Below are 23,738 nucleotides of genomic sequence, written 5' to 3'. Positions count from 1 at the left end.
GCCCCTCCGGGATTTGGATGCAGTACTAGCACTGGTGCCTCGCCACCGAGCACCTGCAAAGAATTGAGCAGAGGCTCAAGGATTGACTGAGCCTCCCTCGGTGCTCTTGATGCCCTGGCAGAGGGGCCTTGCAGCATCTTCCCCAAGGTCTGCTGAATCTTTCCAACTCCTCAAAGATTGCTAATGCTGGGAGGCAAGAGATGTGACCCCATCTTCCTCAGAACAGAGGTAGATCAGCAGCAGACATCTGGACTGGTGGAAGCTGTCGCAAGCCCCTGGCCTGCTAGAAAATGAGCTTTCCTCACCATAGAGATGCTTAGGTGGTGTTCCCACTATGTGCCGGACCATCCCCACTCCCAACATTGGGCACCAATGAAGAAGATGCTGATGCTAGGCTTGGGATCTCCTCGATGCAGACGTCAAAAGGCAGAACCAGACGCCTTCTCTGATTGGGAAGAGTCAGATGAAGATCTGTATCCAGGTTCCCTACTGGACAGCAGCACTGAGGGAATTGATGGGCCCTTCTGATGCCAAAGCTGCTCCCCTCCACTGATGCAGGTCTAAAGTCCTTCAATGTCAATGCCTCCGATGCCAATGTATTTTTCTACTAATGCCTGAAATGCTTTCATATGAGATCCCTTTGGACTGGTATCCTTTCTGGGTCATAGTCACAAATTTGCAAAATCCTAGGACATCATGTAATGGCCTTAGGCACAGGATATATCATGGGGGTCCGTGACAGACAGTTCTTGCACATCTAGGGCATCACTGGAACTGGCTAGACATGATTGGCAGAAATAAAAAGGGATACAAAGTCAAGCACTATTGCAGTGGTGACGTAAAGACTGGCAGCCACCAATGGCACACCACTGCAGAACAGAGTACAAGAATGAACAGTAATTTAGAGAAATGACCAGAAACCTTAGAGTACTACAAGACACAAAACTGTGGGACCCTGCAAACAATTGATCCTATCAATTTGGCAAAAACCAAAAAGGCCCAGAAAAACAGGAGCATGAAGCGCCAACTGCAACTTGAGGGCTTCATGGAAAGAGACTGAAAGAACCCCACATGGACACTTGGTATAATTACATGCACGGGCATGCCCAGTTAGGCACAGTCAAAAGTTCTAGAAAAACTGATGTAAGTTTTCTGTATCAGGCTTCGTGGATGATGTCACCCATGTGTAAGGACTGTCATTCTGCTTGTCCTCAGGGAATCTGTGAACCAGCCTACTCTTTTTCACAAACCCCTCGAAAAAGTTCTTGTAATGTCTGGATCTCTTCAAACTAAGACTTACAGTTTCAGACAAGCTCAGATGCTAAATGAAACTGTAATGTGAGCAGGACCACCAGTGGGGCATCAGAGGATGTGCATCATGGTTAGTGAAGTCTGCATTCTTTACTGTGGGCCGCTCTGCTCATGTACCCCTCTGGTGCTCCACTAAATAAAAAACACAAAAATAAATAAAATGCTTGGATATCCTGCTGATCCTAACAGCAAGGGGCTTGTACTCAATCAAAACAGCCTCTCTTGTAACAAGCCCTAAAGAACAGCTGTATTTGATCTTTTTCCATTGTTTTTCCAGTGTTAATTGGGAGGAGGGGGGATGTTAAGCATGGTTTCCTCACTGGGACAAATTCACCTGAGGTCTCAGGAAGAGCATGGGATCAAAAAACATGTAGTATTAAAAGGAGCAGCGAAAGCTCTCCAATGCACCAATAAGGAAAAAGTCAGGAGGCCAGACATATCATGGAGAGGAGGATACACTGCACCCAGCAGCACTCGCACCAAGAAATTCTCTATCAGTCTGAAGAAATGTTTATACACAACTAGAAAGGAAAACCAGAAAGGACCGTGAACTAAACCAAAGTGGGGGCGAGGGCCACATGCAACCACTGACGGGTGACCTGGAGGTTGGTGTGCGAAGAAAGCTGTAGACGACTCTAGGGCAAAGGATGGAGGGTGTGGAAACGAAGTCTCACCTGTGTGAGTGCTGAACACTCCACGTATTTGACTGCTTTCAGGTCCCTGGCCAGCTTTTCAGCAGTTTCTGGAGTGATGGGCTTCTGCTTGTTCTTTGCAAGTTTCTCAATTGTTGAAGGGTCATCTCTCAGATCGATCTGGGTCCCGACAAGTAGGAATGGAGTCTTTGGACAATGGTGAGTAATTTCAGGCACCCACTGAAGACAAAACACACAGAAACCCTTAAATACTCAAGCCCTTGTACAGTTCTTCAGGACCGTGAGCAGAGCATTACAGAAACTTTACTTCCATCATATTCCAAGCACCTCACCTTTTCTTTAACATTTTCAAATGAAGATGGTGAGACCACTGAGAAACAGACCAGAAAGACATCTGTCTGAGGGTAGCTGAGGGGCCGCAATCTGTCATAATCTTCCTGCCCTGAGAAAGAAAAGTGAAAGAGAGAGCATGAGAACAGCCAATCATTATACCCTAATGCAGGAACAGTTGATAAGCTACCACTTACTAAAAGGAGCAGGGTGAAAAGCATGCCCAATATGCGCTTATACAATAACCCAGAAGCAAGAACATAACATAAGAACATAAGAAATGCCATACTGGGTCAGACCTAGGGTCCATCAAGCCCAGTATCCTGTTTCCAATAGTGGCCAATCCAAGTCACAAGTACCTGGGCAAGTACCTTAAACATTAGTTAAATCAAAAGTTACTACTGCATATTAATTAATATAGTATCAGTTTATGGATTCTTCCTCTAGGAACTTACCCAAACCTTTTTTAAACCCAGTTACACTAACTGCTGTAACCACATCCTCTGGCAATGAATTCCAAAGCTTAACTATGCACTGAGTGAAAAAAGAATTTTCCTTGATTTGTTTTAAATGAGCTACCTGCTAACTTCATGGAGTGCCCCCTGGTCCTTCTATTATCTGAGAGACTAAAATAAGATTTACATTAACCTGTTCAAGTCCTTTCATGATTTTGTAGACTTCTATCATATCCCCCCTTAGTCGCCTCTTCTCCAAATTGAACAGCCCTCACACTTCCTTAGTATTTCCTCATAGGGTAGCCATTCCATGCCCCTTATTTTGGTCACCCTTCTCTGCATTTTCTCCAGTGCAGCTATATCCTTTTTGAGATACGGTAACCAGAATTGCACACAGTATTCAAGGTGCATTCTCACCATGGAGCGAATCAGAGGCATTAGGATGTCCTCCGTTTTATTTGCCATTCTCTTCCTAATAATTCCTAACATTGTTTGCTTTTTTGATCACTATAGCACACGGAGCCGATAATTTCAATGTATTATCCACTATGACGCCTAGATCTCTTTCCTGGGTGGTAACTCCTAAGATAGAACCTAACATTGTGTAACTACAGCAAGGGTTATTTTTCCCTAAAAGCATCACTTTGCACTTGTCCACGTGAAATTTCATCTGCCATTTGGAAGCCCACTCTCACAAGGTCCTCCTGCAATTCATCACAATCTGCTTGAGATTTAACGTCTCTGCATAATTTAGTGTCAGCTGCAAATTTGATCACCTCACTCATCATATCCCTTTCCAGATCATCTATAAATATATTAAAAAGCACTGGACCAATTACAGATCCCAAAAGAGGTTATCCACCACATTTAATTTTGCCAGAGAGAAAGGTAATTTGCCTTTACAATCCCTGAGTGGGAATTGAACCCTGGCTTCCCTGGTTCAGGGCCCATTGCTCTGACTCCACAAGGATTTGAAGTGTCTCTTCTTACAATCATTAAACCAGGAGCAATGGGAGAATAGCTACAATAGGAAATAACAGACAGGCTCTTGAACAAATAGGGTGAATGTCAGTTATCCACCCAATTTCCTTGGTTTTTGTTATTGTCATCTGATGACACTCTCCGATAAATCCAGCTTATTATAGGCGAGGTTTAACAAACTATCACAGATCAAAATTTCCTGGCCCATCTCCAGAAACAATGTGAATAGCTATATCCTCTCTTGTACAAGTCAAGAACAGCATGGACATAGTAGTACTTTTCGTTACAGTATCTCTTACATCTGATGGAAGATTTACTGCGTCACCATTCAGTCTAAATTTGAGCTGCAAGCAAAAGAGGATCTGACTGACCAAATGCATCAATATCAAGCAGCAGCAGTGCTTCTGGGGTCTTAAGACTAGGAAAGGTTTATTCTGCCACATGGACTCAGTTCATTTACCTGTATTAATTGTTTACCTGAGATCTATACATAGGTCAGTCAAGCTAAGAAATACCTGTCATTCTTGGAGGAGCTGGGCTATGGATTTTTTTTCTGGCTTAAATTTAACTGCTAAGACTATTTTGAAGGGAGATATATTTTCTTCAATTGCTTTTGTTCTTTTTATTTTTGTAAAGGACATTTTGCATTGCTTTTTTGTTTCTTGGGTAATTTTACTGCTTAGGTTTAGAAAAACAGAGAAGGGAATGGGCTCCTTCCCCCCACCTCTACCTTACCTTCTGACTTTACAGACTAACCCATTAATTAGGGGGTTGGATTACATAGTAACATAGTAACGATGGCAAAAAAGGACCAAATGGTCCATCCAGCCTGCTCAGCTTATGGTAATATCTGCTAAGCTGTGCAGGTTACCCCCCAAGCCTTAAGGGAATTAATATTTAGAATCAAAGACCAAGCAACTGTCAAACCCATTAAAAAAAAAATTATTGCTAGCAACTTTTTACTGCATGAGGAGCCTTCTTGAAAATTCAGTCAGTGCTGCTTGATGTGCTTTGCTTTTGGACTTGGCCATAGAAGCCTGTGCTTTTTCCCTTATGTCTATATCTATCAGTACTCCAGACTGTGAAAGTCAGGGGCCATGCTGATTGCCAAATGAATCCAATTTCTCTTCCCCTGACCCTTCTTAGTTGTGTCAAAAGTATCAAGGCTTATTAGTTGAGTGTAGTAATCCCGTGCTTCTGTTAAAAGTAGTATCTGTCACACTGAGCAGGTTACCCCCATACAGCCTTTTCTTCATTTCCGGTCTCTAGCCTTTACGGATTCAGGGTTTATCCCTTGCCTCTTGAAGGGTGCATCCATTGCCAGTTTTACTTGTTAAGTAGAAGCCAAAGGGGAGCTCCTATCTCCAGAATGTCTGGGCCTAGCCACCACTGGAAAGACCCCCTTCATTTTTGCCGCCACTCATTCAGGATGATGTAGGCTGAAGTAATTGGTCCCAGTGAGCACAAAGGCCCCACTGGAGAATTTGCATGTTGAGGCAGATCATGCATGTGTCTCTAGCTGAGACTTGATCAGGCTGTAGTAAATTCTGGATCAAGGCTCCAAAGGCAAAACACTCTCTCCTCCAGAGTCAATCCATGCCCTAATGAACTTGATTATTTGGGTAAAATAAGTTTCGATTTGGTGAACTTAACGATACACCCTAGTGACTGAAGAAGCTGGGAATCCAATAACCTTGCTTGGGAAGGCACCATCACTAAGCAAACTGTGTACCACTAGAAGGTAGGAGACGCACAAACGGTAACCAAACTCCACAATTTTGAGGATACAACGGTCCTTGATCTTTCACCACTCTTCCAGGTAAAAGGTGAATTCAATCCCCAACTGGAGGGATTGAGGACCAAGGGTCAAGTCTGGTCAAACACTAGGCCTGCTGCGACATCTTCAGCTGTCTCTCTTGCTGTCGTGGAAGCACAGGTGATGCGCAATACCAATGAAATTGGCAGAAGGCATGTCTAAAAGCGAAGTAAAGATGCATGCCACTTCTTAATTTGGGCAACTGTTTCTCTGAGCTGGTCTCTGAAGAGGTTATCCCCGAAACAGGGTACTCTCCAGGCACCCCCTCATAAATCTGTCATTCACAAGTCCTTCCAAAAACGAGCACTGTCCACCACGGGAACGCAACTATGGAACACACTTCCCGCAGAGCTTCGCCAGGAACAATGTCTGCTCTCCTTTAGAAAGAAACGGAAAACCTGGCTGTTCTCTCAAGCCTACCCCTGACAAATTCTTCCCCCAACTATTATAGAAAAGAACTGTTATGCTTGAACCACTTAGTTAACTGTCCATCCTAATCAATGGTGTACTATTTCGTTTTACTCTTAGGAGAGCTCTGTTTAAACTAATTCTTCTTCTTTCTATTGTCCTGTTTGGTAATCCCTGTTCATTGTAACTTTCTCTCTTCTAGTTATTGGTTTCCCCTGGTTATACTGTAAACCGGTACGATAAGACTTTGTCTTGAGCATCGGTATATTAAAAAAATTTAAATAAATAAATTGGCCAAATTGTCATGCAAGTCATCCATGCAGACAGTTGGCTCTTAACCAAGCCACCTTTCATGCTCTGATGGCTTCAGCAGAAGAGCTCACCGCAGTATCAAATAATTCATACACTGATGCCCACACTCCTCTGCATCCAGAATAGACCACTATCTGTCCAACAACTATCAGGTTTTCAGCTTGTTGATACGATTGTGAAAGTGTTGCATCATGTAGAATTGGTGGGCCGAGATGTGGGCATTAGATATCTAGCTCTGAAAGACTTTCATTCCAAAATTATACAACAGTCTAAGATCCTTTCCTGATGGGGTATTAGGAGAAATCTTTGGTCTTCTTAGCCAGCTTTAGCACCAATTCCACTACTACTGACTGGTGCAGTAGCTGGATTACCCCAAACTCAAAGGTTTGCTGAACTCTATATTTTGAGATCCAATTTCCAGTCTACTGGGGGACAGGATGCTGGATTCCTTCACACTGATGTTAAATACCTTAGGATCGAGTGCACTGGGTTTGCTGCGGGATCAGATGGAGTTTCCAAAATCCAGAAAAAAAGGTCTAAAGACCAACCTTGCAGATGTTAACTTCCCAATGCCTTGCCCAGCTTATCCAAGAAGTCTTCTGGTGGCGAAGTGCGCTCTGGTGGATCAGGTAAGGGGCTGGAGGGAAACTTCACAGAATCCTCTTCTGAGCCTAGTGGTGAAGGGACACTTACCCACGACCCCAGTGATGATGAAGGGAATCAGGTTGCGTCCTCTGCTGTCTTCAAAGGGGAATATTCCTCGGCAATACTCCAAATGGTGGTGACCTGTGCTCCCTCCTTAGACTGAATAGATTCCTCTGCAGTGGGGGACAGACGGGAATAGATTCCAACACTGGGACTTCTGAGGTGGGAAGGCAAGAAACACTCCCACTTGAGGGAACAAATCTGTTCTGGACAAGAGAGGTTGAAGGGTATTCTCGTTACTAGCTGCCAGTGGGGCTTAAAAATCTATGGGCTGCTGTGTACTCTTAGCAGGAGTTGTGGAAGAGAGATTCTCTTCTGCAGTAAAGGTTCACCCTCTTGTGAAGCTCCCAATAGACTCCAGTTGAGAGTTTTCTCTAGGTCAACCAAACTGGTGGATATATGGAGACCAGAAGCACCACAAAGCATATTTGATCTGGAGTCTCCAAGTGAAGTCCTTATTCAAAGAGATGAGAAAGAGATGAGATAAGGATATTGAGATGGAGGGAGATAAGTGTAATGAATAACCCTCAGGGCTTCTTTCTGGTCATTTCCAACCTGAATGTATTGAGTGCGCTGAGGGAAGGTTGGAGACCAGTGCTCCAATTGCACCAAGATGGACAAGATGCTGAATGCACTGGAACAAACAGCCGCATTGGCTGAATCGAAATCCAAGGGCCAATGATCAATGCTTTGATGGTGCTGAAGCTCAATAGATGGCTTGGATCTTAATTTCAGCTTCTGTGGCGCTGACTGTACTACCAGCTCTGATGCATGGTGCTGCTTTTCCTTATGCGATGAGCCCTGCAGGGCCTGCAAAAGACTCACAAACCTTTGTTCGCAGTGCTTCCACACTTTGCTTGACCCTGGCAGAGCAGTGAATTCAGAAATCTGTGCCACAGAAGGGGGAGCTTTGCTCAAAGAGCTCCTGCACAACTTGGCATGGAGGGAGTCCAAGGAGGCCCGCTCCAAGAGGAGGATTAACTCTGGATTTTTCACCAATCTGCAACGTTTTTCCACCTTCCAGGCCATTGGTGACAGTCAGCTCTGTCATGGTCTGGCTCCAGGCATTTATAGCAAATGTCATGGCCATCAATGATGGCTAACGTTTGACCACAGACAACGGTACTTGAAGTCGCTGGGTGCAGTTTTCTTGGAGCTGGACATAAAACCTTTTTTTTTTTTTTGTAGCACTGAAAAGTGCTGCTAAGGGGCTGCTAAAGCAGCTCAAACAAGTACAGATAAAAAAAAACCCCCAAAAAACTAAGAACCAAACAGAGAGAATACACATCTGCGCAGGAGCTCATACAAAAAAGATTGAGGGAATCAAGGCAGCACCTGCAGGAACTGCCATGCATGTTCAGTATAGCAAAAGCTCTATGAGCTAGGACAGAAGAGTGTTTGGCACAGTCAGATGTCACACCCATGTGTCACAGCTAATTCAACCCTACTTGTTGATAAAAGAACAGTCTTCTTTTCTAGCAGTCTTGTTTTTCTCCTTCAAGAGAGGTTTTCCTTCTCTTTTTAATGCATTCTGCTGGCACAAACATTTTCGCCAAGGACAAAACTAGGAACAGTAAAATGGGAAAAACAGAAAATGATTAACAAAAGATATTCCTCTCAATAGTATTTTCAAATGTTATTGCAGCCTCTCTCCAATTATGCAGAAGTTAATTTTTGCATCTTTGGCTTTCTATCACTGTTGACATTTCATACTCCCCTGACACTCCCTGTGACCATGGGCAAGTTACTTCACCCTCTTATTGTCTCAGGTCTAAACTTAGATTGTAAGCCTTTCTGGGGATAGGGAAATACCTACAGTACCGGAACATAACCTGCTTTGAAGCAGCTGACCAGTTATGAAAGGTGAAATATAAATCAAAAATTAAATTACGAAAAACCTGCACATGCATTATCTAAGCAGTTACATTTCATGAGAAGTGGACTGAAGAAATAATCAAAAGGAAAGCTGAGGAACAGGACTCAATACAACTGTCGACTACCTCCCCACCCCTTTATGTTTATGGCAAGCTTTGAAAAAGGTTCTCTTATAAAAGTATAGCCTTTTAAATCCCTAAAACAAGCCTTCATATATATGCCTGCTGGCAAGTTTGCTAAAAAGAGAGCTGCCTTAATGTCTTTGTGAGCAGGACAAAGTTACTGCTGGGAAGAGATTACCACCACTACAGCCTGGAGGAGCTCCCTGCCACTGGGGTCCTGGAAGGAGGGAATTGCCACACCCCAGGACAGCCCTATGCCACCAAATTGTTAAACCGAGAGTGTCACCATCTCTGATACAGCCTGGGGAAGCCCCCTGCCACTAGGCAACAGTGACGTGAAAACAGGCAGCAGCTGGAAGGAGGGAAAAGGGCAAGGAAAGACTGGAGGAAGGGAAGAGGTTGACAGAAGAGGCACACAAAGTTTTAAAAAAATTGTTTAAAAAGGAATCTATTCTGGGAGAAGTGTGTATATGCTATAGCACTGTATGCATCAGAGAGAGGTGAGGTGAGCGCACAGGAGCCCTGGCATCTCAAAAGTAAAGTGAGGCATTACTAGCCGTATTTGCTGGAAATCTTGACTACCTGCCAGTTAGCAGCTTGCACAGTAATGTATGTAGTATTATGCACTGATTTTCTGAGGCACCTCTTTCTGCTGTATTCCTGAATACTAGTTTTAGACTAAGAAAGCAGAGGACCCCGACTACGTGCTGGAATGCACTGAGCCAACAACCCAGACCCATTACCTGATTGATCTAATACATACTCAAATCAAATGTATTGCATTTATCTAAAAACAACACTCTGAATATGCTCTGATTGGTCAGTAAGAACATAAGAACATAAGAAAATGCCATACTGGGTCAGACCAAGGGTCCATCAAGCCCAGCATCCTGTTTCCAACAGTGGCCAATCCAGGCCATAAGAACCTGGCAAGTACCCAAAAACTAAGTCTATTCCATGTAACCATTGCTAATGGCAGTGGCTATTCTCTAAGTGAACCTAATAGCAGGTAATGGACTTCTCCTCCAAGAACTTATCCAATCCTTTTTTAAACACAGCTATACTACCTGCACGAACCACATTCTCTGGCAACAAATTCCAGAGTTTAATTGTGCGTTGAGTAAAAAAGAACTTTCTCCGGTTAGTTTTAAATGTGCCCCATGCTAACTTCATGGAGTGTCCCCTAGTCCTTCTACTATCTGAAAGAGTAAATAACCGATTCACATCTACCCGTTCTAGACCTCTCATGATTTTAAACACCTCTATCATATCCCCCCTCAGTCGTCTCTTCTCCAAGCTGAAAAGTCCTAATCTCTTTAGTCTTTCCTCATAGGGGAGTTGTTCCATTCCCCTTATCATTTTGGTAGCCCTTCTCTGTACCTTCTCCATCGCAATTATATCTTTTTTGAGATGCGGCGACCAGAATTGTACACAGTATTCAAGGTGCGGTCTCACCATGGAGCGATACAGAGGCATTATGACATTTTCCGTTTTATTCATCATTCCTTTTCTAATAATTCCCAACATTCTGTTTGCTTTTTTGACTGCCGCAGCACACTGAACCGACGATTTCAATGTGTTATCCACTATGACACCTAGATCTCTTTCTTGGTTGTAGCACCTAATATGGAACCCAACATCGTGTAATTATAGCATGGGTTATTTTTCCCTATATGCATCACCTTGCACTTTTCCACATTAAATTTCATCTGCCATTTGGATGCCCAATTTTCCAGTCTCACAAGGTCTTCCTGCAATTTATCACAATCTGCTTGTGATTTAACTACTCTGCACAATTTTGTGTCATCTGCAAATTTGATTATCTCACTCGTCGTATTTCTTTCCAGATCATTTATAAATATATTGAACAGTTGCTGGACGAGTGAGTAGCGAGGTATTAACATGAATGATGTAAACCTGTGTTACTCCGAGGAATAAAATAGTTTGTTCCTCCCCCTCCCTTTTTGTCTTTGTCTTTCTCTAATTAAAGTCTCAGGTTACAAACTGCTGCAGTAGTTTCTTTAGAATCAACAGTAAGTTATAGAGAATTGTAAAACTTACCACTGCAGTGAGGTAGGTACACTTAGTTTCCCCATACATGGCAATTATCATATTAACCCTTTCCTGTAGAAAGTCAGGAAATTCCAAGACTACAAGTTTTGTCTTTAGGCATGATGGAATCACATTTTTTGTAACAAAACGCACATCTAGTAAACTGAAGAAAGGGAATACAATTCTTGAAGAGACACTAACTTTCCAATACCACAAAGGGTAGCTCACCTGCAGTATCAAACAATCCTAGGGTGTATGGCTCCCCACCAATCATAACTGTCACAGCATAGTTGTCAAACACCTGCAAAATCAATGTACAAAATACTGGATGAGAAATGCAAAATTAGACATTGTCTAAATGCAGGATGCTCTCGTGTATTTTAGGAGCACAGAGCCAAAGTATTATTACACTGGGCTCTGCCCACTACTTCTCAAAGTAGTTGCTTCTCCACCACAGTGTGGGACCCTAACTAGTGTCTGCTCCCCAAACCAAGCAGGCAGAAGGCGCAGGGCAAGAGTTTTAGCATACCATTAATAGTACATTCATTTGTGCACTCAAACTCTGCAGCAGTCTGTACAACAAACCTTCTGTTCATTGTACCACATACTACACATGTGCTCTTTGTCCAGTATCCCTGTCAGCCTCAAGGAAACAAAAGAATAATAAACATGCCATAACAATGGTATCTGAAGATTGCCTTCTGAGAGTTTATTGCTTGCAGAACCAAAGTCGGACAAGTATTTTTTAAATTATATTCTAGCATAATTCAAAAAAAGGGATAAAGGGGATGAATACATCTTATAATATTAAAATATTGCTAGCTAAGCAGCTATTAAAATTACTGCTTCAATTCTATTCTTGTGTATGACATGTTTACTATCAACGTTAGGGTCCGCCAGCCATGAAAGGGCTTTAGGAGGAAGTTTGTGTAGTTTTGCTATTCTTTTATTGATAAAGAACAGATTACACCAATAATCAGGAGTGAATCCAGCATTAAAAAAATTCTGCATACGTTTTGTCCAAACACCACAATAAAACCTTGATCTTTGCGTAATAATTAATATAAAATACAATACAAAAAAAAGCTATTTGTGAAGAGAATTTAAAATTTTGCACAGAATTCCCTATCATAAGATCTGGCTCCTCCCTCTCGCTTTCTCCCTCCTCTAGCTGAACCCACTCCTCAGGCTTAGCTCCCTTACCCAGCACTTCTGCTTAAACCCCTCTGCAGGTTTGATCTCTCCTTTCCCTCTTGGCTCTGTCTCCCACAAGCTGGACTTTACCCCTCTCCACTCCCCAGCAAGACCCACAAGCTTGCTCTATGCTCCCTCCCCTGGGTTCCAAATCTTCCCCTAACCCACAGCAGCAAGACTAGCTTTCTCATGCCCTCCTACTCCAGCTCTCTCTGCAACAGGCTCCACCCTTCCTCTTGACTGCTACTGCAACCTACTCTGTCTTCCAGCCCCATTCCAAAATCTGTAGGATAAACACAATTTTGCATGGGATGAGAATTCTGCACTAGTTCTATGTTATGCAGTATTCTCCCAGCAAGGAGAACACCAATACTCTTGCAACACCACTCTAGCGATGAGTGATCCAGAAAACAGGTTCACTCCATCCATTCCCTCAGTTACCAGATGGCCAAAATGGTTTGTGTCAATTAATATTCTACTTTATAAGAGAGCAGAAACAGAATGAGCATTATGGCTCAACAAAGGGTTCCCCTGAAAGGCAAGGGATGAGGTCTATTGCTAGGGTAGTCTGTTGTCTGAATTCCACACTCAGCTACATTAGTGAGATTAAAGACAACCAACAGTCCATTAAATCCAACTCCCAATTGATTTATGCAATCTCTCAATGTGGAAATCAACAAAACATCTACCATCTGTGCTGTTTTTTATTTTTGTTTGTTTTTTTTTTTAACAATTATGATTGTAATAATCTTCCATTAAGATATTGAGAACTGTTGTCCTATTGTTGATAGTTTATGCTGTAATTGAAATGACAGAATAATTTGTTTTCGACTTATGTACTAACGCAATCTAAAAGTTAGCCTTGTGAAATCACCACACCTCGACAGCACCATGCATGATGTGTGTGTCATACTCACCGTTGGGACATATTCGGATGGAAATTTATTTGTTGTGTAGGAGATTAAGAGACAGGTTTTACCAACAGCACCATCACCCACGACTACACATTTAATAGTCTGCATAGCTGCACTCTGCTAGTATCCACTTTCTGCAATGTTAATCCAATGTGCACCTGGGAAAATAGAAAATAAGCATGCATGAATAAATCAGCCATGCTGAAGTGTACCATCACCAATAAAATCACTGCCCACTTGCTGCTACGGATGTCATAAGTGCTGCTCAATGCTTTGGTCTTACAAAACTAAAATCACATTTGGGTTTTGTTAAAATTAAAATGTTTCATGAACAATCCATGCTTTAAACAAAAAGGATTTGAGAAGATATTGCTAACAGTTGGAAAAATTCGAAGAAGCTGCCTGCTGTATATTTATGGATACCTGCCACTGTGGCTGATTATGGCCTATAGAGTAGGTCTTCTATTGTTTTAAACTATTCCATTCTTTTCTCCTCTATATGCAGGGTTGTTGCTGCAATATATGATTCTAAACCAATGAATCTCACACATAGGAAAATATACAGATAATGGATAAGATGAGGGTACCAGATGTGTTACTGATCTCCAACATCATCCTTAACAAAACAAGCCCTAGTGCCATTTTGATTGAGTATTTACTACAGACATACCATAAAAATTGCAAAATCACAATACTGGAATTAGCCATAATACAGGATTGATGAAATAGAAGACAACTTTCTGGGGCTGGAACACAAGGGTGCCGATCACAAATTCACAACGCTGTACATTAAAGTGTTCCTCTGGTGATAAATCATTACATAAATACGAGACCTTCTTGTTGGTTGCCATTTTGAGATCAGCAGCAGCAGCCGCCCATCACTGCTTAGACTGCTGTAAAATGACAACCAAATACAAAATTCCAGATTTCTTCTTTTGGTAGGCAATGTCAAACAACTGGCTGGCATTCATTATTTAGTCCTTGTCTGACATTTCAGCTAGAAAAACACGATCTGAGCTTTAAATTCTATTGTGTGCAATTTCATACTCTGTCACACTTTCAATATTTGGAACTAAGTTTATAATTAACAAGGTGAATACAATCCATCATCAGTATTTCCTTTCTGGTTACACCTAGTAAATCTTGAAGCACGGGACCCATTCCCGGCACTCTAAGGGAATTAGGTATCTATGGGACCTATTAGTTCTGTGACACAATATTCATGTTTCAATAAACCATTACAAAATTCAAAACCCCAAACATTTTTGCAGGCTTCTTCAAGTTACAGATTTGTAAACTGTTTAGAACCTCCTATCCTAAAAAAATTGAGAATAATGCATGTAAAGATACTGGCAGGAAAAAAAATAAGTTCACTGCTGTAATAGATGCTGGGAAATGGAAATTTGTTTTTTTCCCCAACAAAGAATGGCATGAGATAATAGTCTATCAGAAGTTGCATTGATAGCAAGTTACAGATTCAATACTGCGAGACTACATTGCATCTTTCCCCTAAAAAATTCTTATGCATAAATACATACAATGCACTTGTTTTTCATATACAGGCCAAAACGCTTATATAGTTTGATCTTGTGTTTCAGTCCAGCATTGCTGGTCTGAAGTGGTCACTAGCCAAAGTACTAATACTCATTTCTACAGTGCTACTAGCAATGCTACTTGATATCCACATACTGACAGAACCAAAAATGTTGCTATAATATATTTCTGATAAGGAAGCTCACTGCCAGTATACTGCATGTTACTACATAACTCTGGAGTAGTAGCAACACGACAGTAGCTTCTCCCATCCCTCTCCAGCAACTCCCTCTATGCCCCTCCCCAGCCTACTACTGTTATATATTTTATTAAGATACAACTTAGAAGTGCATTTGGTTCTTAAAAAGCAGAAAGTTCATGTCTGTTTACACCAGGTCAAAACTGGTGTGGCACTGTAAAATTTCCCAAAGAAGGGAGCAAAGTGGTGTGTCAAAGCAGTGACTAGGGCCAAAAATGCTCTTTCAATGAATATATTCATACTTCAATGTATTTCATTCTCTGAGCAGGTACTAGATTTGAAAATTGACCAGAAAGTTGTATTATATAGGGAAGGCAATGCTTATTCTCAAGAGTTCACTGTGATTAGCCAATCAGGTACGGGAAAACTTGAATCCTCTGGTAATGCAAGTATGCAGCTACCATTACAAGGCATTTGGTAAAGACTCTCAAAGTTGCCAATAAAACGAACAGGAGTACCTTGTACTGATACTGGCAAGAATCCCCTTGAAGGGAAGGTAGCGCCAATGAGTAGGATAGATGAGTATATGAGCATATGCATCCCAACAGAGTGAGACTGCACAACCACTCCCGATTTTGAAGAAACATGCTGAGGGAATTCATTTTGAATTCCTCGCAAAGTAGATGTTTGTTCAAGAGTCTCAGAACCAGAATGGGCCTCAATCCTTCTGATTTCTTGAGGATGAGGAAATGTGGAGAGAAAATACCCTGTCCATGCCAGTACAGTTTACAGTTTATTAAAATTTCTTAAATCGCCAAGCATACAAGTCTCTAGGAGATGTACAATAAAACATTCATAATTATAACCATAAAATAAGACATATAGGGACTAGTTCTATCATTCAGTGGTAAAGAAGAGATTACACTTCTCTCTGAAGCTGTGTCAAGTCAGATGGATGTGGATAAAGATTCGAGCAGTGTGGAAGGGATAGTGGCCAGAAGAAATGCAAATACTGTCCAGATTCCATGACTTGGAGAACCTAGAGGTCCTCTGTTATCTGGTGCCACACCTCTAAGATGATTTGAATCCTATCCCTCCACTGGAATGGAGTTTGGAGGAATCAAAAACTGGAACCAGGTTTATGCTGGTCCTGATGCATTGTCCTAGGCTGATGGCACTCATGCTGCTGGAGGTCTGACCAGAAGTGGTGGCTGACATTCAGCTGGAACAGCCAGTAGGCAGAACTGCTGAAAAGGCTGGAATTGACACTTGTGAAAGCATGACCATTTATATGTGGGGAAAGTTCTCGATGATTAAGAGGTTTGGATCATTTCATTCCTTAATTTTTCATAGAGACCAGATAGATCTGGTAACTTCTCATGGACATTATCTGATGCTACTCACCCTAAGCCACATCATATGCTGAGCTTCAACTGAAGCCGAGGTGTCTGACACCCACTGTGAACCCTGGAGATTTTCTGACTTTGAGATCCAGTTTCCTAGCTATAGGAACACCAGAGACAGGTGTTTCCCACCTTATCTGTAGAATGAGGATGTTTTTATCAATGCATGGATCAGTTGCATCAAAGTAATTGGCTTAAATGGGCAACCATGCTTGGTTTTGTGCACCATTGGGCCTTTAGAGTGGCAGGTCATGTGCATCGAGTGCATCATGCAAGCACACTTATACGCCTTGCCTTGATGATGCAAATGCTGAATTATGTTTCTTTGACACAGGCTCTGGTTTGATGCAAACCAATTCTATCCCTTAAACCCTTGGCTTCAAATTGGGCCAATGGGAGAGGAGAGTCTTTGAGGTGCTCCTCCTCATGTCCTGACGAAGAAGACAACACTGCACTGCAGGAGGGAGATCTATTGTGGCTTCTGAGAGCCTTATGCAGTTCCTCTATTTGTTGCATCCTGACATATTGAGAACATGGGGACATCTGTCCATAGGCATAAAAGTTTGCCTGGTCATGGTCTGGAGCGAAGCAAAGATAACATTAGGTGATGAACATCACCTTACCACAGTTGCAGTTCTTGAACCCGCTTGCTGTGTGTTATCTTCTTGCCGGTCAATTTTGAGGCAGCAAAAGTTGTTTGATTTTTTTTTTGTAGTACTGAAAAGTTGATGCTGCCATGCAGAACAGCAACTAAAAGTAGGAAAACTAAAGAAAATAATGAAAAAAAAAGTTTAAAGGATATGGGAAAAAATATGTGTGAGGACAAAAAATGACTGAGGAGGCTCACAAGGCAACTCTCGCACATGCTCAACAAGGTTCAAAGTTAGAAGAGAAGGGTCCATGTGGTGCCGCCGGATAATGTCACCAACATGTAATGGCTAATTCAGCCTACTTATTAACGGAAAAAGGAATGACAGATAAAGACTAAGTGGGCCATCTAGCTTGCCCTGCAAGTTGCTTATGGCAGTAACTGCCACTCCATGCAGGTTACCTGCATGCCTTCTGTTAAAGGTTATTCTGACTGATAGCTTAGTTGTTAAAACATTTTCCAACTGTGAATAAGGGCAATATACAAAAGTTAAGAAGTGAAATGTTTTATAGGTGTAACAAAACTGGCAAGAAAAGGCACAAGTAAAGCGTAAACCAAGGAAAATGAATAGCTCAGTATCATAGATGAACCATTTCAGTGTGTGAAAATTCTCTTGTCATTGCTTAGGACAATGAAATGACATATAGTCTCAAAAGTTCACATATATCATGTTTAGAGAATTTAGGTGGCCAACTTCAGTCCTCGAGAGCCACAAACAGGCCAGGTTTTCAGAATATCCACAATAAATATGCATGAGAGAGATTTGCATACAATGGAGGCAAGTACATGCAAATCGCTTAAGCATATTCATTGAGGATATCCTGAAAACCTGGCCTGTTTGTGGCTCTCGAGGACCAGAGTTGGCTACCTTGTTATATTGGGCCAATAAAAAGCAGCTTGCAAAAGGATCTTGAAGTAGGGACTTGCCAGCGGCCGTGCTGTGCACTTCCACTCTCAGACCTGGATTTGATTCCCAGGTCACGTCTTCCACTGTCCAAGCCCACCGGGGATGCTACAGAGGCAGTGTTTATAGTCCCTGAGGGCAGTGAACAGCACCAGTCATTATGTAACGGCAACACCTTGGTAGCTGGACTTTAGATCCTTGATTGCTGGGCTCTGGAAGGAGCCCTAGTAACATGGCTTCTCCCCGAAGACTATTGCTGTGCTGACGGGGGCTAAATGAGTTGGAAAGACAAATGCAAATAAAGGCTCATGGCACAGGATCTCAGGAAGAAACTGCCAGGCCAAAACAAAACTCAAAAAATAAATAAAATTAAGGAACTTTTACCAGCAAAATGGCATTCTTTCACTTCAGAGCATATGACCTACAACTTTATATAAAGTGTTTCTCTTAGCTTACTTTGTAATGACACAAAGAGAATCACTCTTAGGTTCCTTAAAATATACCATTGAATGGATTTTAATTAACATTAATCCTTCAGGGGGGGCCAATGCAATAAAGTGTGTCCAGCCTAGCACACAGGTTTATGTTTTGGATGTGATAGATTAGCATCCGTGCAAAGAGTTAACGTGTCCAAAGCACATGCCCAAACGGGTAGCCAACAGCGCTCATCGCATGTAAATTCCATGAAGATGAGACTATTAGCTATTATCCCACAATGCAAAATCGATGGTCACCCAACACATTTTTTAATATGGCAAATTTAACTCCAGCCCCGGAGGTGGCGTTAAGTCAATCTGTGAGTCAAAGGCTCAGGAGAAATTTTAAAAAAATAATAAAATAACTGCCTCTGTGCTTCCTCCTACTTAGTATCATTGCTATACTTAAATCACTACTTTCGCTGTTTAAGAATCAAGGTATAATCTAATAGCTTGTTGCAAAAAAAAATAAAAATATATATATATATATATATATATATTTTCTGACAGAGTGTGGGCCCCATATTGGGTCATGCATCCTGATTAATGGTACAGTGGACTGATTGGGGAATAACTTGGCATTCAGTTATTCAAAACATTGTCAAAATTGTGCGCACTGGAGCAGATTACAGGACTTCTGGTCATCTGTCTCCTGCTCTCCCAGACCATCTGCAGATGTTTGGGTCTCTCAACGCGCAGTTCTCTGACATCATCTTCCTATGGCCAGATTCCCTTCAAAATGCGGTGACGAGGCGCACCAAAGCTGCGCACCCCTTAGAGCCGAAAATCAGAAGGTTTACTTTACCCAAGATTGCAAATGGTGATCTCCCGGCTTTGGACTCACTGTTTGCTCTTTCTTCCTTCTCTTTTTTCTTTTGTCTATGGTCAAGCGGAAAAGACAGGTACGTTGTGTTTTGTCTGCCCCTCCTTTGTCTTCTCCAAGAAATATCTCGCAAATGTTTGCTGAACTTTGGAGTTTTCTCTTTCAGGGGATTCCCTCATTGCTAGTGCTGTTGGAAGGTCAGACAGTCACCAGCCAAAAGGATAAAATGTCGTTGAGCCCTGATTGCCATTTTCCACCTTGGCACCATCATCTTCCTTGGGGCAAGAAGTTAGTGTGCGACACACTTTGGGAGCAGCAGATTATTTGGAAAATCTCTCTGCTCTATGCTTCAGAAACCTGCTACAATATGTCTGGAGGATTTATTTATTTATTTAACAGTTTTTTATACTGACCTTCATAGTAAATAACCATATCGGATCGGTTTACAGTTTAACAAAGGGAAAACTAGAGTAATAATTCAAGTAAACGAAAGATAACAAAAGGTAGGAATAAGTCAAAGTTACAATCAACAGGGGGAGAGAACTTGGAAGCTTACAACAAGCTGGAAAGAAGAAAGGCCGGTAAAGTGTTGTTACCATAGAATGAACAAATTAAAAAAACTTAAACAGTGCTATAACCTGAACGTCTCAGGATGTTTGGCAAGCAATAATAAATCTTGATAAAACTGGGCATAGTAAATTTGGGATTATTTCCTCTAATATAGAGATTATGCAGACAAATTTCAAACAGACTATTTCTGCAAATCAAGAGGGCAGTATTAAAGTCTTAGAGTCTCATGATTTATCATATCAAAATTCTCAAGCTGTTTTAATGAAGGATATTACTGTTATTGATAGGAAAATTGAGGTTCTTAAGAACAAATCTAGTTCCTTGACTCTTCATTTGTTAAATTTTCCTTATTCCTCATTAGTAAGTGCATATGAGCTTGTAAAGATAAATTTGAAAGAGATTCTGGGGATATCAGAGTACTCTCTCCCCTCTTTGTCTATTGCAAAGAAAGAAAATCTTACCCCTGGCCTTGCATTTCCTTCTAGCTTTAATTTAGCTAGTTGTTTTTTTTAGAGTAATCAAGAGAAACTATTTCAGAATGAGCCACCTTAATAATTACTTGTGGTTCTCAGATTGAGATAAACCTCTCTGTTTGTATGTTTGTAATAAGGAGGCTTTAATCCTAGGACAGGTGGTTAGGATTTTCCCTGATGTATCTAGGCAGACAATTAAGGAAGGAAGGATTTTTTAACCTTTCAAGAAACTTATTAGTCTGGGGGGAAGTTTGCATTATAATATTCAGCAAAATGTAAAATTATTATGGATAACAAATATATATTTTTTTGACCCATGTCAACAAAGCTCATGGAATGTAAAACTTCTGTTTTGCCTACATCTACTTCAAAACTATAATATAATGGATAATTTATTATTTTTTTTAATTTCCCAATTGTACGCTTGGTTGTTCCTAGGGTTTCTTTTCTTATAATTTGATATGTCCCTCAGCAATCCTTATTCGGCTTCATAATTTGTAGAATTCTTTTTAGGGCTAAATTCTTGTGGTTGATTCTAAGGTTTTTATTTATTTTGTATCTTAGCCCTTGTATCTGTTTCAAGCATTTTGCTTATATTTGTATACCCGTGAAAGTATAAATAAAGAGTTTAAAAAAAAAATTTGCACGCACCGAGTGACATTTGTTTCTCTCTCAGACTGTATTGTTCTTTTTAAAAATAAAAAAAAGTTTTAAACAAATTCTGGACACACAATATACATGCTCCAGGCCAATTTTACCCCTTGCTATTGTGCATGTTTATTGGGCGAAATCGATCTGAAGCGGAATAAAACGGATGCTCATATCGAGCCCCCACTACAACTGAGGGCGCCCAATGTGTTTCAGCACTAGGGAAACACAATGGCTCCTTAGTGCATCCTTTTTAAAACAGCAGCTCATGTAAATATTATATCAGGCACCTAGGAGACAAGGCTCTGCGCACGTTAGGCAAACAGGCACGCAATATGAATGCCCATTTTCACCTGCATCTTTATTGCATCGGCCCTTCGGTCAGTTAATATCCTAAGATCCTTTGTACTTTATAGACTTCTGGCTTTCATGTTCAGATTTACAGGGCTGTTAAAAAGTTTATGAACCCCCTAGGATGGTCTGTATTTTAGTACAATTTATACTCAAAGCATAATTAGATCCTAATCTAAACCCTGATAGAGAAAGATAACCCTTCTGAATAAAAAAACTCATGCAAAAAGGATATTTTGATTTATTCAATATGTATCCTGTGTGAACCCTTAATTATAAGCTAGCGGCATCTCCTTGAGTAGCAATATCTTCAGCTAAACATTTCTTGTAACTAATGATCAGTGACTAATGAGGAATTTGATCCATTCTTCCATACAAAAAAGCATTTCAACTCTAACCTTCGAGGGCTTCCTTGCATGGACAGCTCTCGCATCAGGTGTTTCATTTGGCCAATCCAAAAAACACACACTCTTCAACCATTCTATAGATTTACTGGAAATATTTTCTCTCTCCTCAGAGCATAAATAAAATGTATAAACAAGTTTGCTTACCGTAAACGTTGTTTCCGTAGATAGCAGGATGAATTAGCCATGCTGTCATGGGATCTGTCCATCAGGTCCGGGAGGCGGAGCTTGACAAAGCAGAGGTTGATTTTTGTATCCTCTGCGCCTGCGTGTGTGTGTTCCCGCGCAGGCAGATCTACTCTCCTCAGTCTGTGATTAAGCAGTGAAGTGTTTGACGTACTGTGATTGCCAGGGTGGCGGGCGGGTCAGCATGGCTAATTCATCCTATCTACGGAAACAACGTTTACGGTAAGCAAACTTGTTTTTTCCCGTCGATAGCAGGGCTGAATTAGCCATGCTGTCATGGGAGTCACAAGCTCCCCATTCTATGATCGGAGTGGCAATCACTTATTGTGCTCTGCTGCAGATTGTAGGATCGTGCGACCTAAACTAGCATCTGCTGACGTCTGCTGATCTAGACAATAATGCGTAGTGAAAGTATGTAAGGAAGTCCAAGTAGCTGCCTTACAAATGTCTACTAGTTGAATGTTTCTGAGATGAGCCCAAGACGTCGCTAGGGCACGAACTTGGTGAGCTTTTGGCTTACATGAGAGAACCTCATTCCTTTTGTCATAGCAGAACTGAATACATTGGACTATCCAGCTGGAAATAGTTCTTTTGGAGACTGATTGTCCAGGTGCTTTAGGATCGAAAGATAGAAAGAGTTGTGATGGGCGTGTCGAAGAAGACGTCCTATTTCTGTAATAAGCGAGTGCTCTCTTACAGTCCAGGGTGTGAAGCAAAGCTTCCCTTGGCGTTGTATGTGGTTTTGGAAAAAACGTAGGAAGTTCTATGCTCTGATTAAGGTGAAAGGCAGAAACAACCTTCGGTAAAAATGAAGGGTGAGTTCGAAGAACCACCTTTTGGTGAAAGAACTGTAAGTAAGGTTCATAGTGTACTAGTGCTTGCAACTCACTAACTCTTCTAGCTGACGTGACTGCTACGAGGACTACCACCTTCCAGGTAAGGAATTTTAAGTGTGCTGATTCCATAGGTTCAAACGGAGGAAGCATGAGTTGTTCCAATACTATATTAATATTCCACGGAACCGGTGGTTTGGTCGTGGGGGGTCTGATATGTAGTAGACCTTTGAGGAAACGGGCAAGCAAAGGGTGAGTTGCTATAGAGCCTTGCTTATATGGTTTGTGGTAGGCCGCGATGGCACTGAGATGGACCCTAATCGAAGTCGTGGCTAGGCCTGTTTCAAATAAGGAATGAAGGTAGTCTAGCAACCGTTGAGGCGAACAGTCCATAGGTGATACCTGTTGGGCTATACACCATGTAGTATACCTTTTCCATTTATATTGGTAATTGCGTCGGGTAGAGGGTTTCCTAGATTCCATTAGGATACGCTGAGCCTGAAAGGAGACGTTCTGTTCCGTTAGCACCCACCTGTCAATCTCCACGCTGTCAAGTGTAGGGACGAATGCAGTGGGTGTAACAGCTTTCCTTGGTCCTGCAATAGCAGATCTGGGCGTTGTGGTAGTCGTATCGGTGTGTCGCTGGAGAGGTGCAGTAGGTAACTGTACCAGGGCTGTCTCGGCCAGGCTGGAGCAATGAGGATCATCTGAGCCTTGTCCAGTATGCATTTTTGAATTGTTCTGGTGATCAAGGGAATGGGCGGAAACGCATATAGCAGTCCCGACGTCCATGGAATGAGGAAGGCATCCTATACCAGCCGGAACTGGCTTGGACGAATGGAACAGAACTTTGGAAGCTGTGCATTTGAGTTCCGTCGCAAACAAGTCTATCTGTGGCGTGCCCCATTTGGCAAAAAATGCTGAGCACTACTTCCCTTGTTGAGGGACCATTCGTGCGGGTGGAAGATTCCTGCTTATCTGTCTGCTCTCGTGTTTGCTATACCTGGTAGGTATGTGGCCTGGAGATGTATGCAGTGCTGGTGCGCAAATTGGAAGATGAGTAATGCTTCCTTGCAGAGGGTCCAGGAGCCCGAGCCCCCTTGTTTGTTTATATAGAACATCGCAACCTGATTGTCTGTGTAGACCATGACTCTTCGG

General features: G+C 41.8%; 1 protein-coding gene across 3 annotated transcripts in view; it reads right to left on the bottom strand.

Annotated features, from left to right (window-relative positions):
• The window catches only part of CDC42 (cell division cycle 42), a 61,108-nt gene that overhangs the window by 7,028 nt on the left and 30,342 nt on the right, over window positions 1-23,738 (bottom strand). For all 3 annotated transcript variants that reach the window (XM_029579312.1, XM_029579310.1, XM_029579311.1), the window contains exons 2-5: window positions 13,132-13,286; window positions 11,249-11,321; window positions 2,297-2,406; window positions 1,986-2,183 (exon numbers count right to left, since the gene is read on the bottom strand). In XM_029579312.1, coding sequence (XP_029435172.1) covers window positions 1,986-2,183; window positions 2,297-2,406; window positions 11,249-11,321; window positions 13,132-13,236 — 486 coding nt within the window. In that variant the 5' untranslated portion in view covers window positions 13,237-13,286. The remainder of the gene's footprint in view (window positions 1-1,985; window positions 2,184-2,296; window positions 2,407-11,248; window positions 11,322-13,131; window positions 13,287-23,738) is intronic.

The sequence above is a fragment of the Rhinatrema bivittatum genome, chromosome 15 (genome assembly GCF_901001135.1).
Source record: "Rhinatrema bivittatum chromosome 15, aRhiBiv1.1, whole genome shotgun sequence".
Lineage (NCBI taxonomy): Eukaryota > Metazoa > Chordata > Amphibia > Gymnophiona > Rhinatrematidae > Rhinatrema > Rhinatrema bivittatum.
Note: the sequence above shows the minus strand (reverse complement) of the source record. Positions and strands in the feature narration are given on the sequence as shown.